Here is an 18,864-nt window from a genome sequence, read left to right as displayed (position 1 = left end):
ACTCTCGGCTAAGGAGACAAACAAAGCTCTCTCAGGACTCCCCTGAACCCGCCTCACTACCGGCCACCAAACATGACTGCTGCTAGTCCTGAGCACAGTTTCACTACAACTACGATCAAGAAATAATTCAGATACAGATAATTACTATCCTCTGTGAGTTAAGAACATTTGACGGCTTTGTCAACTTATTCCATTTTTCATCAAGTTGCCACAAAATACTAAATGTGAAGCTATGACCAGAGCGGTGGGGGTGTCTACTGATCATTTCTGCAGAGGTTCGTGTCCATGAGCTGACCCAGCTCTCATGTCTCGTCATGGGACACATCCTAAAAGTGTTTTGGTTGAACAGAGTAAAAAAGAAAGTCTGCCTCTCCAGTAATCACACTTTAAAAATGTCTTCCCATTGGCTTGTTCAGATGTCTACTTTATAGATCTGAAGATGTTGCTGCTCTTTGTGATAAGCACTGAGGCGTTAGGTGCACTGTTTTCTTTACAGATGTTTAATCATATATTTGATTCCCTTACATTATTACATTTGGAGGATAATAAAACTAAAAAACGCATCACAGCTGCATAAAATCTAAGGAAACGCCAACATTGTGACTTTCAGTGATGAGATTTGATTTTTATCTCTTCTCAGTATAAACTGTAATTTCTCTCAAACTCAGCATGCTTCCAGTGATTTAGTTGATTCACCACTTAGTAGTTTAATTTAGTCTTTTGAAACAAACACGTGTCTGCTGCAGAGCTAATGGTGGCTTTGGAACAGGGGCTGAACAAGTCTTCTTTTCTTTTTTTAGACACAGTGCAGTTTGGGTCATAAAGAGACTTATTATAGGCAAAAAGTCAAAGCACGGTCTAATGTCATCTCTCGCCGGGGGCAGATATATTATGTTCATTTACAATCAGAAGGCAGCAAAGAAAAGAAGTAATATTAACGTTGTGTTTTTATTCTAATGAAACACAAACATTAAGGAAACAAACTTATATCTGAAATTAGAACAAAATTAAAGTGAATTTTCCACAAAAATAAACATGTAAATGACAAAAAAAAACCCATCTTTGACGTGTGCTCTGAGTTTTTAGTTTGGCCCATGTCCTGTTCATGAACCTGGAGGAGATGGGGTTTGCAACCTATATTGCAACAGGACACCAGGGGGCGATCAAGATGCTTGGGGTCCACTTTTAGGAGATGTGTTGTAATCCATCTTTATATACATTTTATTATATATCATATAACTGGTAAGCAACATTTTCAGAAGAGCTGGTCAATAAATCTGTGAACACGAGGTTAGAAGGTAAAGTTAATCCAATTTGTAGTTAACGAGCGAGCTAACGAGAAACGCCAATAAGGTCCTTTGACCTCTGCGCAGCACGACGGCATAAAGTTTGAGAAATCTAAGGTTTAACTGAATGTCTGTGGGTTTGTCCTCTTCGTGTTGAAGAGAATCTGTCAATATGTCCTGGGATAAAAGAGCGAAACCAGCAGGTGCTTGCACTTTCTGCCATTAGATGCACATTCACACAAGCAGAGCCTCACATTCACAATGACATTCAACAGCTGCTCTTTCTCATGCAAACAGTGTCTCCGCAGCAGAGCCAAGGGGTCGACAAACGGAAAAGTGGTGCAGCATGAGAGCAGAGCAAATACGACTCCTCATTCAAAGGCAATAACAGCCCTGCTCGGCAGCACAGGCTGAAGGGGAAACGAGCACGCTCAGACAGAATGTAAATGCCACAGAGGACGAAGGGTTTTCCCTCCAGACGGCCGGGGTTGACGCACAAGAGCTGCTGATATGATGATTTACATCTATTGAGGAAAACAGCAACACTTGGACACTGTGGTGTCCCCGTGAAATTCAGCGGGGGGCATCACGTGATTCATATGATTTTGCACAGTCTGCAAAAACAGAATTCTGACGCCATATTGAGCTCTCGACGTCATTTGGAGCCAGAGTTTGTGCAAATGTGAGCGTTTTGTGTGGAGCCGCTGGATTGGATGTCCCGCCTACACGGGCACACGACCAATTCTGAGTCAGTCTAAACTGTCACTCATCTCATTTCACCCCCCCCCCCCAAACCAACCAGAAAAATGAGCACGCAAACATCTCTGGTTAATGTTGCTGCATCCAACCATTCAAAAGACTTGGATTTGTGCTGTATCTACAGATGTGTGTTTTAATCAGCCTGTAGATGCATCACATCTCTGCTGAGACTAGATTAAAGTCATCAGCAGGAACAAAATCCTCTCCTGTGATATCGAGCGTCACAGATGTTCCGGGTGCCGTTAACGGCCGCCACCTCACAAGATTTCTGATCAGATTATCAAATAGCTCCACAGCCATTACGACCAATTGTGCCTCTGTGTAAATATATCAATGATTTCGAGAAGAAAGGGATGGAGCAAACATCCGTGCCTCTGCAAATAAGAGTAGCACAGTGGTGAGGGTAATTGGTCTCTACCCTGGACTGGCAGGCTGGTGGCTGAGTGGGGCCTTTTAGAAAAGCGAGGTCAGCCTTCAGACAGGTTCCAGACAGCGCCCGAGGATGGATGTGGATGAATGTAATACACAGAAGTCTACAACGAATGTACTCCAGAGCAGAGGCCTGTGGAACTGTGAAAAAACTACTGTTAATGTCACACAAGGACAACAACAAGTTCAATATGTGTAATTTCTGCAGCACTGAATTTCCCTCTGGTCTGAAGTGATTGATTCAAACTGATGCTGACAGAACTGATGGATCAGTGAGGAGTTTTAAATGGGTATATTGTGCAGGTTTTGATAAGTATTAGCACCGTGGAGCAACATTTTTACACACATGGGCAACGCTGCGCACATGCCTGCCAACATTTTCATGCTAGTCCACAACAGTTGGTGGTGATAATGTGCCAAGAAATGCAGCAACGCACAAGCAAAAGGAAGAAAGACCACTGCCAGCTGGTGAACATGAATGTAAACAAGCTCGCTCCAAAATCCCAAAAAATATAAATATGCTCGGCAAATGTTTGAGGAAGAAAACGCTTTCGTGGAGAGTAAATATAACAGGGAACTTTACACTCTTGAAAAACAACAAATCATTAAATCTTTCAATTATCATTCGCATTTAAAGGTACAGTGTGTAGAATTTAGTGGTATCGAGTGTTGAAGTTTCATGTTGCAGCTGAACACCCCTCACCTCACCCTCTCCTTCCAAACATGAAAAAGAACCTGTGGCAGCTTCAGTTGTCATAAAACTCAAAAGGTGTTTAGTTTGTCCCGTCTGGACTAATGTAAAAAACATGGCAGCCTCCGTAGAGAGGGTCCCCTCAATGTAAATATAAAGTAAATATAAATATAAAGGGACTTTTCTGGATTAAAGTAAAATACAATTTGTACAATTTAGATGAAATGAACAAGTGAAAACATCATGAAGATTATTCTACATTTAATTTCTGCCAATAGTTCCCTTTCACCTAAATCTTACACACTGGACCTTTAAGCAAGAGGAAGATCCATATTCTCTAAGACGTTGGTAAAAACGTAAAAAAAAACTTTAAAGAAACGTTAATTAATCTGCTCCTTCGTTTCATTCAGTAGATTTTGTGTGAACTTGCTTAAAAAAAACAACAAACAAAAACAGACAGGAGTGAAAAGGACCTCCTTGGTGGAGGGAATGAAAATGATCATTAGTTGCAGAGACCAGAGATTACGTTGTCTTTTCTGCAGAGATGATGACCAATAAACCCTGGAATGAGAATTATAGAAATACCTCTAAGTGAACAGAGTTATGCTGCTGGAAATGTGCAATAATGTCTACGTGCAAACTTAAAGTTGAGAAAATGTGCAAGAAAATCAAATGATTGCAGTTTGACCAGCTCAGACGATGCTCAGCACTGGAACCACTTCGATGAGGCATTTATTCATGAACTTGATCCAGCTACTTCAAAAGACACAACGATACTTGTACGTGCCATTAAAACATGAAAAGCAAAGTCAAGTCACAGAATTAGCTGGCAAAGAGTTGCACATTAACTGCATTAGAAAATGGGGGAGTCCGAGTTGGTGCCAGGACACGAACATGCGTCAGAGGCTTACTCTGGCTTTAAGTGGCATGAACAAAGCATTTATTCAGCATCTCATCCCACTGCAAAGACTGCCTCATAACCACGATCCAAATAAAAAAACGAATTCATCTCGGCTAATGCCTTATCTCATACCAATAAAAAACTGCACAGTTGTATTTCTTTGGGACTCTTTGTCCCGAGAAGCATAAAGCTGGCGTTTGTAGAGATAATCTGATAAGAGTGTGAATGCCAGATACAGTTCAGCCTTATGGCAACACTTATAATAAAACAGTTACACGCTATAGTAACACGCTGACATTGTGTCGTTCAAATTGCTTTTCAAAATGAATTTAAAATGTTTGTCAATCCAGATTAAACGATGACCTCTCATTTACCAACACAACTATCTACATAAGCTGCTTTCAGACATTTTCCTGAAGATTTCCAGTGGGTGAGAACGCAAATGTCCGAGGCAGTTGCTCCTTAACTTTTCAGGAAAAATGTCAAAGTGAGCCTATGTGAGAATATGGTCCAGAAAAACGTTGGAAAACTACATTTCCAACATTCAACGGACAACAGACAAGCTTTCCACAACAGAATTCATACGTCATGTCCGTTTCAGATATTTTACTGTTGCTGTGAACGCGTCTGACCCAGAAAATGTCTTCATATGTGAAAAGCAAAGAAAAGGGTCTGGACATATTCCAGAGTCCATGTCTGCAAACGACTATAGCATTGCTGTTAAGTGTCTTGGAGTTTTATGAGGCAACCATTAGCTGCAACATCCCAGGTTTTAAACTGGCCGTTAACTTGTGTTGAGTCTCTTTTCGCACCTCTCTCATTTCCTGTCGTCCCTCAGATTTCAGCTCCTCAAACAAAAACAAAACAAAAAAAATGGAATGCACCCAAACAAACACTTCAGCCAAAGTCAGAGCGATTCCATTAAAAAAACCAATCGACTTCACGATCTCTCTATAATCAGAGCACCGTTCAAACTACCTTTTTCAAGCAGCCCATTCACAATGCAGTCTGGAGATTGACCACAGTAACAAGCAGACTGTTTCTGGGGAGAGGCGCAGACGGGCTCTATAGCACTGAGTTGAAGGGAGAAATTAAACCAAAGCTAATGTGCATGGAAGGAAATCAATAGAAGAAAGTTAGTTTAGTTTAGTTTAAGAGAAAATCTTTATGTGATGTCTGGAGGAGGGTGACGTGAATTTGTATTACATTTCTCATATTGCAATATTCAATATATAAAAACAAGACAAAATTAACATTAGCCCTGAGGAGATCTACTCCCTGTGATTCACGGAAACACACAACTTCAAAGTTTCCGTTAGATCACGAAGAAAATCTCAATTTTCTGCCATAAATCTACAACAAAACCGTCCAGTCTGTCTTTGCCCCCCCCCCTCCTCCTTCATGTTGATTTTGGCCCTCGTGGCTAATCAGGACGCCATCTTGGCACGAACTTGCCACAGAAAGCCGCCTTTGCCAGCGTCCACCCAGGCTTGTATGGCGGCATTGTCTGTATGCTAAACACGGGCTCGGACCACAGCCTCTCCTCCAGAAAGAAATCGGCCCTTTGACCACGGAAACAAAACAGAAACAGCCCTGGTTCTGGGAGAGTCTGGGATCAGAGCAGGTTTACCACCCTGCTCTATGATAACCAGTTGGACGACCCGAGGCGGCTGCAACATCCCAGATGAAGCCGTACACAGCGGCACAAACGTTTGATCCGAATGCACTTATGCTGTAAGTAGTAGCCCTGCTGTGCTATTAGTGAAGTTCAGGGTCAGCGTTACAGCCACTCCAGCAGCGCAGGCAGGAGGGAAATGCTGCTTTTAAAAGAAGTTTAAATTGAGGTCAAAGTTTGCAGCTCTGGACAGATGAAGTGAAGTTCAACTTTAATAATCCTCATAGGGACGTTCATGGGGCCCAGCGGACAGTGTAAAAGCAGCGTCCAGGAACTAATCCCAGTACCTAGTGGAGGGTAATACCTAATGTTCAGGAATATATATATATATATATATAAGTCTGCTGATTACTAGTTCATTGGTCTATTGTTTTTTTTAAATAAGTGAGCCATTGTTAAGTTTATAAAATGTCAAAAAATATTAAGTAAATGAGATTAACATTCAGAGCCTGAGGGGATGTTTCAAATAGATTTTTTTTTCCCCACTGTAGTTCCTACAGGCCAAGGATGTTCAATTTACAGCGGCATTTAAAAATCAAGAGAGGAGCGACACATCGTCTCATTTTAAATGGAACCAGGGGCTTTTTCTGTTTTTCCACGGTCACGGTTTTCCCCATCACACGAACACTGGGAGTAATTTGTGGGGGTCAGCTTCTTGAAATGTTAATAATCATTTGATTGTAAGACAGTTATTATAGTTTACTCCCATCTCATACTGTTCTCAAGAGTGTTTTAAGACCGATGACATTTTCACACCGGAAAATCTGAACCAAGCTTCACGTCTTTGTTCCTTTTGATCTGGTTTGTTTCTCGCTTTAATTTAGGAAGTGCACTAAAGAATTCAGTTTGACATTAGTACATGCTGTCATCATCATCACCTAACTGGTTGGTTTGCAGACAGGCGTGCGTCTGACAGCGTGTCGTCAAGTCGGCTGTTGTTACACCAACTTATTTGAATGACGTGCATGGTAAAGTAGTGTGTCTTTTTATTACTAAAAAATGAACATCCTTGTTCAAACATTACATCGTGCGAGCTGAAGACAATCCTGTGAGAAAAGAAATCATCTGGATCCGCCCCTTTCCATCCAGTCATTTTTGTGTAATCCTTCCGACAAACCAACCAACGGACCAACAGACGGGTGAAAACAGGAACCTGCTTGGAGGAGGTCATCAGAAAAATAATGATTCCAGTCCGACCCAGGACTTTGAGCACTCGTGTTATCCACGATGCAGCGGGTGTGTTCACAATCATAATTTCCTACACAGTTGATACTCGAGTACAACCAGCTCCCAGTTCCTAAACCACAACCAAGACAAACTATTCAACCCAGACAACACTCAACCCTGCTGATCTGAAACCCTGGCAGCTCTGCAGGCGTTCAGCCTCCATTTCATGTGCTCAGATACGATCAGCGATCGGCCACACTAATGTGCAAATAGTCCCAGCTTCCCTTTCTTCACCACAACGGCGTTCTGAGGTTGAACAACACCACAGGCCTCCACACGCCAACTCTGCTTTTTGCAACATGGCAGGGTGGCACTGAGCTGAGACAGCATGACGGGATTCTTTAAAAAGGACAAAATACCCAGGGTGTCCTTAAAAACATTTAACCGAGGGCCGGCCGCTGAGCACACCCTGATGGACACGTTTTAGCTGCACAGATGTGCTCGCTCATCACAACACTGGAACAGGATCAGCTTGCTAACAACCAAAAAAGATGCGAAGCAGAAGTGTAACATTACTGCCTCAGCTCAAATTTGACTCAACAAGGGAAATAAATTTGGAAGAAGGAAGTTGCTTCTTTTAGTTTTCATTCATTTGTGCTTCGCAGGGAGAAACAGTCCTGTAATCAACATTGATTTTGTCTAAATGAAGTGTCATCAAACGATGAAGGACAATTCTCTCCACGAGACGTCCAGGTCGGAATATTAACTCCAGTAAATGAGAAGTGAAACTTTAATGAGCTCAAAGAACAAGAAGCGCAGCAACGATCGTCTGCATATTTGTATTAATCAATTTTGACACGTGCATTTAGCATTACACAGCATGTAGTGTACTGATAATTTGTTTAAAACAGGGTGCGCTGACACAGGAAGCTGCAGAAGTTAAAGTGGGCGAGTGAGAGCGGATGTGCTTTTGGTTTTTAATAGAGACTGACGGATTTATTAGTTGGCTGATGATATCTGGCAAAATGAGCCTTTGACAGACAATATCTGTTTTTTATTTTCCAGATAGGGAAAACTTTTATTCTACAGAATAAACTATGCAGAAAAGATCTGTGCATTTATGTTTATTTATTTATATTTCGCGTAAGAAAAATTTGCTTATTTTCTTAATTAAATGCATTTGTGTTTACTTTGTATTCATAGGTATTTATAATAACGTAATTACATTTCTGTGTCATTGCGGTGATAACGAGAATTAAGTTATAACAGAAAATCTTTATTATAAATAAATTGGCCGATTTATCGCTATTGAAAAATTCAGCCCCCCCAAAAAAATCCAGAATGGTCGAGCTCTGGTTTGTTTGTTTACAAAAGTTTGACCCGCACTGAGCCGCTGCTGCTGTCCTGTTGTTTGGTGAACGACAGTTTTCTGAACCCATCAGTGAGTCTACTGAATTATATTCACTTCTTTGGCTCTTAACCACCACGACACCTGCTGCATTTCATGTCCTGTGAAGCCAGACGACACTGAACAAGTCAACGACAACAACAAAAAGCCAGTTTGGACTGTGCCCTCATCTGCACTGCCCCCGCTGAGATCTCAGGCAGCTCCCACCTCTGTCCGCTCTCGGCCAACACAACCGTAGACATCACCGTGTGTGGGTTTATGAAATAACTGAATGTAAAAATAAAAGGTTTTGCGTGGGTGACCTGCGAACTGATTTACCTGATTACTCTATTAAAAAACAGCTATTTTAAAGATTATTTAAGAACGTGTACGAATATCTGGTGGAAGCTTTTTCGAAGGTGAGAATATTAAGACTTATAGGTTCAATTCTGCAAGTCACACAAAATGCAATATGAGGTATTTTATTGGCAATGGGAATTCCTGACTTTTATAGACGACTACAGATTAATAAAATCACCTTCAGCTGCAGCGCTGGCCAATAAAACAATATCAATAATTATCGCAATGTGATTTTCATCTGCAGCAATATAACAGGTTCAATATGAACTGATACACAGCACAGTGAGGAGGGAAGAAATATAATGGACGATGCTTTTTGTCCATACGGTCCAGGACGACTCTCACTGTAGCTGAGTACAAGAGTCAAGCTGTACCTTCTACACCTTCTATTATACTGCTGCTCTTGTGTGTATTTATTATTCATCCCGTATTTAAGCATGACGGTTCCACTCAATGACATAAAACAATTAAAGTATCAATACAAGAGGGACAAATAACACAAACATAGTAAAACACATTCAAGCTAAAAGAAGAGGCACAGAAACATGAGGTAGAAGAGCCCAGTACTGTGTGTGATTGATATTATAACTTATAGTAACTACACACATCACATACCAGCAGTATTCAGGTTATATACAGACATGTACAGCGTCTCAACCAGGACAACTGAGCCCTTGTGTTGACAGAAGTAGTGATAGTAGTAGTGGTGGTGGTGGCGGTGGTGATAGAAGTACTGGTAGTAGTATTATTAGTAGTGGCATTAGTAATAGTAGTGGTACTAGTGGTAGTAGTAGTGGTGGTGGTGGTGGCTGTGGTACTAGTGGTAGTAGTATTAATAGTAGTGTTGGTGGTAGTGGTGATAGAAGTACTGGTAGTAGTAGTATTAGTAGTGGCATTAGTAACAGTAGTGGTAGCAGTAGTGGTGGTGGCAGTATTATTGACAGTATTAGTAGCAGTATTACTGACAGTAGTAGTAGTGGTGGTGGTGGCAGTAACAGTGGTGGTGGTAGCAGTATTACTGACAGTAGTAGTAGTGTGTAGCAGTATTACTGACAGTAGTAGTAGTATTAGTAGTGGTGGTAGCAGTAACAGTAGTAGTGTGTAGCAGTATTACTGACAGTAGCAGTAGTGTGTAGCTGTATTACTGACAGTATTAGTAGTAGTGTGTAGCAGTATTATTGACAGTATTAGTAGTATTAGGAGTAGTATTACTGTCAGCGGTGGTCAAGATGTCAAAGCGGTAAAAAGCAGCTCCATCCCCGGACTGTACCTGAATCTCCCTCCGCAGTGCTGGCATTGGTCCCCGACCCAGCCGGGGAAGCACACACAGCTGCCGGTGGCGGCGTTGCACTGGCCGTTCATGCACGGCTTGTCGCAGTCCTTCGCCTCGGTGGAGGCGGGCAGCCCGGACAGCAGCCCGGCGAGCGACAGCAGGAGAGCGGCGGTCAGCATCAGCGGGCTCCGGCCCCGGCTGGAGCCCGAGCAGGCCCCGAACATCCTCTCGCTAAAGATGGCTGCTTTCAGACAGACGCTCCGCTGCTGGTGGGGGCGAGAGACCCGGACGAGCTGCCCGCGGGCCGAGCTTCCGTTGGTCGGGCCCGAGGTACGCGTTCCCACGGAGGTGAGTGTCGGTGTGTTGGCTGGTGTTCGCCGGGGACTCGGTTCACATCTTCCCGCAGGTTCGCTCTCCCAGCGCCGCAACGAGCCGCATATTGACATCCAGAAGTGACGTAGACTGGCGGAAATGCGCAACCGGCGGCGCGGGGGCGCGCAGGGCTTTAAACGTACAAGCCCCGCCCCTTTTACGTGCTAGCCCGTTAGCTTGGCCTCACAGCTGTTAGCATGGTTAGCCTCCGTTTTAATTGTCCTTAATTAGTAATAGTGATCACGTCATTTTACCCACGATCAACAGGTTTGGTTTTCAAGATACATTTTTCTTTATTTTTTGTATTTTTGTAATATGTCATAATAATTGTTGATTGTCCTAATATATGTTTAATATAATAATAATACATAAGAATAATATAAGAACTATTTGCACAGCCTCCAGAGAGACACACCCACCTGTGATCAATAGGTTTAGTTCTCAGGATAATTTTTCTTTTTTTTTTATTAGTTTTTAATATAGTTGTTCATAATTATACTGTATTTTCAATATAATAATCATAAATAATAATAACATAACTATTTGCACAGTCTACATAGAAACACACTTTCACCTATGATCAATGTTTGGTTTAGTTTTCAGGATAAACTTTTATTTATTGAATTTTTCTGATTTAATATTTTTATATAACAATTATTATTATTTGCACAACTTCCAGAAACACATACCTTTGCAATATATCTATCTATCTCTCTATCTTTCTATCTATCCATCTGCTAAAGCTTTTCTGGAGCAATTGAACAATTCTAAGCTCCTTCATGACAAATGAATGTTTGATTTAATTAGTATTTTAAAATAAGTTTATTTTGTAAAAAAAAAAAAGAAATTTCTTTTGGATTCAAATGTTGAACATATGCTTCCATATTGTGTGTCGGTGCAGCTTGGTTGAATATAAGGACACTTGAGGTCAACAGAGTGATTTGGGGTCAGATATTTACAGTACCTCATAATTCAGCAAGTATTCTATTTGTGTGTATTAAACTACTCTGTTTCTCATGTGTGTGTAAGAAGAACACTGCAGGGTGTATAAACACACGTCACACACACATACAGTAAGTGTCCCACAAGCTGCAGCAAACATCCCTGTTGTTCTCTAAGACTTGGTGGTTGTTTGCCTGATAATAATAATAATAATAATAATCTGCCCAACACCAACCCACAGACTTCACACCAATGACACAAAACTGTACAAACGGTATAGAACAGTTTATTAAATTTAGACTTGTAAGAAGTCATCATATTCCAACGCACTTCGTCGCAAGAAGCGCATTCATAATAACACCAACCCACAAAGGATTGATCGCGGCATCGGAACATAAATAAAGCAAATAAACATATTTACAGTTCAACGTGGACAGAGAATGGGTTTGTGCACAAGAACACGCAACGAAAACACGTCCAGACGGAGGCATCGGAGAGCGAGAGGAGGGATGAGATTTTCCAACGGAACGGTCCTCAGGTAAAAACATACCTGGACAACAGGAGCGGGAGGAGGATCAACATAATTCAACAGAGCCAGAATAACCTACTGTATAATGATATTTACCTGGTTTGAGGGATAAGTACAAAACTTATAGAACCTGCGATAATACACTATTGTCAGTAATGCTGTTTTCAGTTGAAGAGTATTTACTACAGTAGGTGATTTAAGTTTTCTTTCCTCTTGTAAATTAAAAGAAAAGCATGTATTCACTAATTTGTGAAAGAAGGATTTACCCAGAATTCATTTAAAACATTGAACATTAATTAAACAGATGGTGTCACATTGTCAACACAGGATTTAGGTGACAGTATCTACGTACTGCCCGTCACAAAGCAATGTCTGAATATGCAGGATGAGTTTTCACATTTTCTGACTTGAGGACATGTAATGAACTAAACCCCTTCCCTCCTTTATCGTGGTGGTGGAACAGTGTGTCTGAAACTCTTTTACAACAAGAATAACTCGTCTCCGTTGTGCTGAGTGGACGAACAACAGTTCTCACTTCCTGTATCAGACGCAGTCGAGACTTTACAGTGATCAAAAAACCCTGCAGGATAATCAAAAAACTGCACTTATTTCTAAAAAAAGAGAAAATCCTTAGAAAATTACAATCATTGAAAGCATGTTACAATTAGCAGTGTGAGTGTGTGTCGTTACAAACAAAGGTCATGTGCTCTCCCGGCACTTCTTATGTACATAAAACAATGCTTATGAGGGATCACATGACCAACGTCAGGTCCAGGTCCCCCGGTAAACAAACTAGAGGGGACAAAAAAAAACAAAAAAACAAATAAACAGTCTCACTTTCTTCACTAAATGCTATTTTTCCTGGATGTTGGGAGAGCTGCAGACCTCAGTGCTTCACCAGGAGCACCAGCTGGACGAGGTTGGAGCACAGGAGCCAAATTGCAAAAATGTGAGGTGAGTCAAAATCAGTTACTCAAAAGTACACTTAACTGATTTTTACATGGCACTCTGGTTCCACCGCTTCTCCTCTGATGCTCAAAGCGCAGCAACCCCCTCCGCTTGGTTTCCCATGTAAGTGGAAGCACTGAGATTAATTTCAAACAGCTACAAGAGGTGATCTGTCTTTGGAGGTCACACTGTAACATTCGGCTATCCGATAACGTCTCCTCTGTGCCCTCTCTCAGTGTATATCACACTATCTTACAGCTGTCTCGTGAAAAAAAAGGCCATTTACAAGCAACAGCACCTTACAGTATGTACAGGACTGATCAAATGTATCTTCTGGACTTAAAGCAGAAGATATAAAAAGGTGTTTCGCCTTCTATTATGTACAGAGAGCAAAAAGGAGGTGTTTGAAAATGATTGAGCACCTCATTGTGTAAATTTACACACAGATAAACTGTGTCCAAAGTATTGGCTTTAGGAAAACAAAGTCACACTCACCCCTTCACTTTTCTATCAGATACATGCAGAAACGACATGAGCCACAGACTCGGCATTCATCCATTCAGGGGCCGCGGGGCCCCTCTCTAAAGGCAAATCACATCTGATGAAGTGGACTCATAAACTCTTCTCTTCTCTCTCATTATAAAAACACATAGGAAAAAAAGATGGTCTTTTTTTTTTTTGGTCTCCCAAATCAGGCATATTTAGTGTCAGCAACACCGGTTAGTGCTCCGACCAGTGATCTGTACTCGTCACTAGTAGAGACGATCGATCAAAGCATCAAAAGGCCCCTTTGTAGTGTCCTCTTGGTTTTGATACCTGAGGTGTTGTGTGAGTGAATGTTGAGCACAAGCAGCGCGTTGTGACCAGAATCAAATCATATCCAGAACAGCTCTTTAGAGCGTCTGTGAGTCAACTCAGAGGACCAGATGACGTCCGCCATGTTAGAGTGAGGAGAATATCAGTTTAAGAAAATCCCAATATTTCAGTCAGGTAAGTTTGGAGATAATAGTCGAGTCCCCACTGAGCCGCACGCTTCCCATCTGGTGCTCAGAGCCATTTTAAATAACCGCTTCTGCCAAGTCTGGTCTTGAACATTCGCTTTTAAAATATTGTTGCACTCGTCAGTGAGATTAAAATGGTGAATTGGAGGCAGTGTTATGAGCGAATATGTGACAGCATGTGTATTTGCTACGGAGGGTAGGACTTTGTCCTGCTGCTTTGAAGCCACTGAGATAACGTCCCACAAGTTTGTCGTACTTGGCTTCTAATGCAATTCTGTCTGAGCCGGTGTGCGATGGCAGGGGGCTGAGGTGTTTTGCTTGTGTGAGTGGGGGGGGAGGGATGCGAGGACAGGGGTTAAATATTGCATCATGGGATCTTCAGTTACACGACGTCTGGCGTGAGGGGCGGCCCATGGACGAGGCGCTGTAGGTGCGGGAGCGCTGCCTCACGGCCATGCGGAACGGCGGCTCCAGCTCCTGGAAGAGGGGAGTCCCCGTGATGTCAGCTGCCTCGGGACGCTCGCTTGGGCTCAGCGACAACATGCTGCGCACCATACTCAGCTGCACACAGAGAAACCATACAGCACAGTGAGGGCTCTGATCACAGTCACGCTACAGGAATGCTACAGCAAACATTATCATCCTTTAGTTGAACTTATTCACTTGTAAAAACCACACACGCAACCACGTAATTTATATAATGGAATAATACATCAACACAATCACCCACACACACTCAGAACGAACAGGGCGTCCTAAAATAGACCAGCATACAGCAAGAGAGGAGGGATACTGGGATAACACAGGGAGGGTATCACAGATTATGCTTTGGGATTATGTTAATCTCATTACCAAGTAAACTGGTAAACCAGGTAATGGAAGCAACTGAACAGCAGACACTGGTTCAGTGCCTGGTGTGGTAACAAACACATCTCTGATAATAAATCTTTCGATTTACTTTATTTTCTGTGATTTAGAAGATAAATAATCCCAGCACGCTTCAAATTGGATTAGATCGAGCAGCTTTAACGCCGATGTGTGCTCCACTGAATCAGACGACATGAGGATGAACTCTCTGGATGTGTGTTCACGTCCCGCAGCTTGTTCTCGGGTCCAGTAAATTAAATTCTCCTCTCTTGGTTTAGTTGAAGTTTGCATTCTCAGCCACTAGGTGACAGCAGCGGGCCACTCACCTCCTGGACGTTGTTTTTGGAGAAGACCTCAGGGAAGCGCAGCGCTCTCACCTCAGTCAGAGTCTGGAACAAACAGAACACATGTAAACACCTGTGAGTGGAGCTAATGACGACTCAGGTCCTTTGTTACCGAGATCACAACATCCTGGTCGATCGCACGAGGGTTTTTCATTACGTCTCGCAGGGGCTCTTACCGAGGCCGAAGATAACAGCATGTCATTTCATTTCTAATAAACTTTACATTGTAACTGACATGAAAATGATAATTCAATGGTTCAGGCTGGCTAAATTTTACAATCAGTAAAAAATGAATCCTCAAAACACACGCTCATAATCTTGTATTTGTTGAATTTATCTTTTTAATTTTCACTCCCCACCTCTCCATTTACATATTTTGCTTTGCTGACACAGTCGTTTGTGCAAACTGATGCATATATATTATATTTTAACATAAAAATAAAAGAAAACATTTGAATTGACAATGAAAACCACGTTCTAGGAAGCTTTAAAAGCAGATTTAGACAGTGATATATCAGTATAACAACACAGTTGAGAGTTAAATAAAAGTGATGATGTTACTGTGTGTGTTTGCTGACTCACCCTCACTCTCTCCATCTGCGTCCTGAAAGGACACAGCAGCTCAAACAGGATCAGACCCAGAGAGTAAATGTCCACTTTATGAGAGTACGAGTTTCCAGAAAGCTGCCAGGATGAAGAGGAAAGCAAGGCGTTGGAAATCATCAAATGATCAAAGCCTCTTTTATTAATGACAATTCCTAAAATGATTTCTAATACAGTATCTAAATATTAATCCAGGAAAAGAGTTGGTTCCTCACCTGCTCTGGGCTCATGTAGAGCTTCGTGCCAACCTGCCCCGTGTGTCGGGTGAGGAGGGGTGCGGGCGTCAGCGCGCTCGGCTCGTCATCGTCCTCCTCCTGGTCCATGGCCGTGACCAGGCCGAAGTCTCCCACCTTCACCACGTCGTCCATGGTGAAGAAGATGTTGGAGGGCTGGAGGACGGAAGGTGAAATTTAGAGATACGTCAAACATCAACTACATAAAGTCAGTGCACTGCGCGATGTGAAGTAAAATATTACTCACATACATTAATCACATTAATCACAAATACAGTGACTGAACATGTTTAAGTGTGTAAAAGCAGATTCAGTTAAATGTAAGTGGGGCTATTTTTCTAAGAAGAGGACATTGTGTAACAAGAGGGACGGACAGAGGTCAGGTGTTCCTGATAAGATGTTCAACTTACAATGCAAAGGGAGGAGCCGACAGAAGCAAGGCTCTGTGCCTCAGTTTACCTCTTGCAACATGTGCATGAGAGAGTCATTAAGGCGGAGAGCATTTAAAACCTCAGAACATGTGATAAAGAGCTGCGTCTGAGGCATCGTGCAGAGAAATGACTCAAGTGTTTGTGTTCGTACAATGAGACGTGTCAGTGTTGTGTGTGACAGGAGAAGCTCTGTTGCACATGAAGGATATTTAAGATAATGAGTTTGGGCTTCAGAAATTATAGCTGGACGATTGAGAATGAGAATAAAATGAGATTAAATTGAAGCTTTAGCCTGTTGATGACATTATTTATCTCCGTCTGCAACTGCTGGAGGTGATGTCATGTAGTTTGCAGGGATTTTAATCTACCGCTGAATGCTCGAGTGCCGAGATAAAAACTCTGCTCCCCTGACGTCCAAGTATCTGGAGATCTGTGCGGCACAGTGTCCGCTATCACATTCACAATCTGTCCCACAGACGCAGGCATCGAGCCAAGTGTAAGATATATTGCAGTAGACAGTGTCTGTGTGTGTACATGGTCACCTTAAGGTCCCTGTGCATGAGCCCCTTAGTGTGCAGGAAGTCGACAGCCTCGGCGATCTGGAGGAAGATTTCCAGACACTGGTTGTGCTCCCTCTGCTCCGAGAGGCAGCGCTGAGCCATCCAGTCCTTCAGGTTCTCCTTCCGACAGAGCTGCATCTGGATGTACAGGTACACCTGGAGGAGGGAGAAGACAAACCACTTATATTTGATAGGAGGGAAAGGAACATTTTTAAATCTCAAGAATATAATTAATCATTTAAATCATTGAATCAGTACTTTTAAATATTGTAGGTATTACGAGAAGGTACAGGTCTTTGTTTAAAGTAAACAGGCTAACATTAACTGACTGACCAACCCACCTTGGGAGAAGGCTGGACTCGCTGAGTTGGAGGAGTGGTAGGGAGAGCCAGGGTGAGTGAGGTTGGCCGAGGGGGAGAGGATGAGGAGGGCGGGATGGATTCCCGCTGTCTGGTGTGCGAGGAAGACGACGTGTTCTTGTCCGTCAGCACGTCTGCACTGGCTGCACCGGAAGTCACAGAGTCCCCGGTATCTGCCTCTACATCTCGGTCGCAGCCCGAGTCCTCAAACACTATGTCAAAGGAAGAGGAGGTGCAGTCACTGGGGCCGCGTGGGGGGTACAGCTCGAAGGAGTGTGGGGTGTCGGAAGCGTCGGGGTCAGCCTGGCTGTCCCTCTCAGACATCAGGCTGTCGTGGCCCAGGAGAGGGTGGAAGGACAGGTCGCCGTTGTCAACGCCGAATCCTGCAGCTCCACCGGCGCTGCTGGAGAGGAGGGCGCGGGAATCAGTGGAGGACTCCAGAACGTCTCCTCCAGGCACAGAGACAGGAGAGACAGTGCTGGACACTGGCACTTTGACTGACAGCGCCTCCATGTGGTCGAGGAAGCTCATTGGCCAGTCAGTAGTACTGAAAGTTAAAGAGTATTTGTACAATTACGAAATATAACATAATTTTACCACTGCAGGAAAAATGACCACTTGCACTTTTCAACCTGCCGGGCAACATTTAAAAGCCCAGACTCACCTGGCGTCTTTCAGCCACCTCTTGTCCATCTCCTCCTGCCAGCCCTCGGGGGGGCTCTCCTGCCAGGCGTTGAAGTAGCGGATAATTCCTGGATGCTCCAGCTTGGCCAGGGCCTTCACCTCTCGCATCACCTTCTCACGGGCAAGCTCCCTGACGGGTGAAAATCAAAATATCAGGCTTGAATAAACATTCATGGAAAGTTGTACAGTTGATTTCCAGGAGTCGGTTGTTTGATTTACAGGAATTAAAGGTTTGAATTCCTAAAAAGATTTGTCTTGTTTTCTTAATCACGTGTGAATGCATGTGTGATTCATCTTCAGCAAAAATATAATTTGTTCCATTACACTAACTGAACTAATGACTTATGAGGAATGGTTTCTTATGTCCCGTCTATGGTCCGAGTCTAAAATGAGAAAACATGCAGAGCAGCCGCAGCCAAACACTAAATTCAAATGCCTGCCAGTACAAATGTAATGACATCGTTAATGTTTGATCCTAAATGTCACTTGTTCTCTGTGGTTCACTACGTTGCTCCTTTTTAGCACGTTGCTGCTGATTTAAGAGAGAAAACTGAAGCAGGAGTATCCTCGAGAACCGAAGTCTGTGGTGTGATAAGCGTGAGGCGCTACCTGTTGGGTAGACGGATTCTTTTGATAGCGTAGTTGCAGTCGTCCACTTTGTTGCGGGCTTCAAACACAACACCGAACCCCCCACGCCCAAGGCACTGCACCGGCTCAAAGTCAGTCAGATACCTGGGGAGAGACATTGTGGTCGTTATGCAGAGAAAAGAGATAAATGTTTTTATCACCTGTGAATTTAAAAGACCAGGATTTCACTGACAACAGGTCACAGGTGTATCAAGTGGTATGTATTGGTTTGTATTTATACAAATCTATCTGGACATTTTTCCAGAACTTCTCCTCCAACTTCAGAGTAAATATCACGAATCACGTAGAACAAACAGCTTTTGGCGCCGAGGGCAGAAGCCAGTGATGATGTGCAGTCGACAAAAACGTTTGATTTCCGCAACAGAATTTATACGTCAAGTCTTTCCTCTTATATTTTCTACTCAGGCTCCGCCCC

General features: G+C 42.9%; 2 protein-coding genes across 3 annotated transcripts in view; both read right to left on the bottom strand.

Annotated features, from left to right (window-relative positions):
• The window catches only part of atrn (attractin), a 101,126-nt gene extending 90,724 nt beyond the window's left edge, over positions 1-10,402 (bottom strand). For both annotated transcript variants that reach the window (XM_069536120.1, XM_069536121.1), the window contains exon 1: positions 9,926-10,402. In XM_069536120.1, the coding sequence (XP_069392221.1) occupies positions 9,926-10,374 (449 nt within the window). In that variant the 5' untranslated portion in view covers positions 10,375-10,402. The remainder of the gene's footprint in view (positions 1-9,925) is intronic.
• Positions 10,403-11,506: 1,104 nt separating this feature from the next.
• Positions 11,507-18,864, bottom strand: part of eif2ak3 (eukaryotic translation initiation factor 2-alpha kinase 3) — a 29,415-nt gene continuing 22,057 nt past the window's right edge. Inside the window, exons 11-18 of the mRNA XM_069536109.1 lie at positions 18,411-18,533; positions 17,782-17,931; positions 17,100-17,664; positions 16,741-16,914; positions 15,750-15,923; positions 15,514-15,615; positions 14,914-14,976; positions 11,507-14,281 (exon numbers count right to left, since the gene is read on the bottom strand). Of these exons, the coding sequence (XP_069392210.1) occupies positions 14,099-14,281; positions 14,914-14,976; positions 15,514-15,615; positions 15,750-15,923; positions 16,741-16,914; positions 17,100-17,664; positions 17,782-17,931; positions 18,411-18,533 (1,534 nt within the window). The 3' untranslated portion in view covers positions 11,507-14,098. The remainder of the gene's footprint in view (positions 14,282-14,913; positions 14,977-15,513; positions 15,616-15,749; positions 15,924-16,740; positions 16,915-17,099; positions 17,665-17,781; positions 17,932-18,410; positions 18,534-18,864) is intronic.

This window comes from Paralichthys olivaceus, chromosome 12 (assembly GCF_024713975.1).
Source record: "Paralichthys olivaceus isolate ysfri-2021 chromosome 12, ASM2471397v2, whole genome shotgun sequence".
NCBI lineage: Eukaryota > Metazoa > Chordata > Actinopteri > Pleuronectiformes > Paralichthyidae > Paralichthys > Paralichthys olivaceus.
This window is presented reverse-complemented; position numbering and strand designations above follow the sequence as displayed.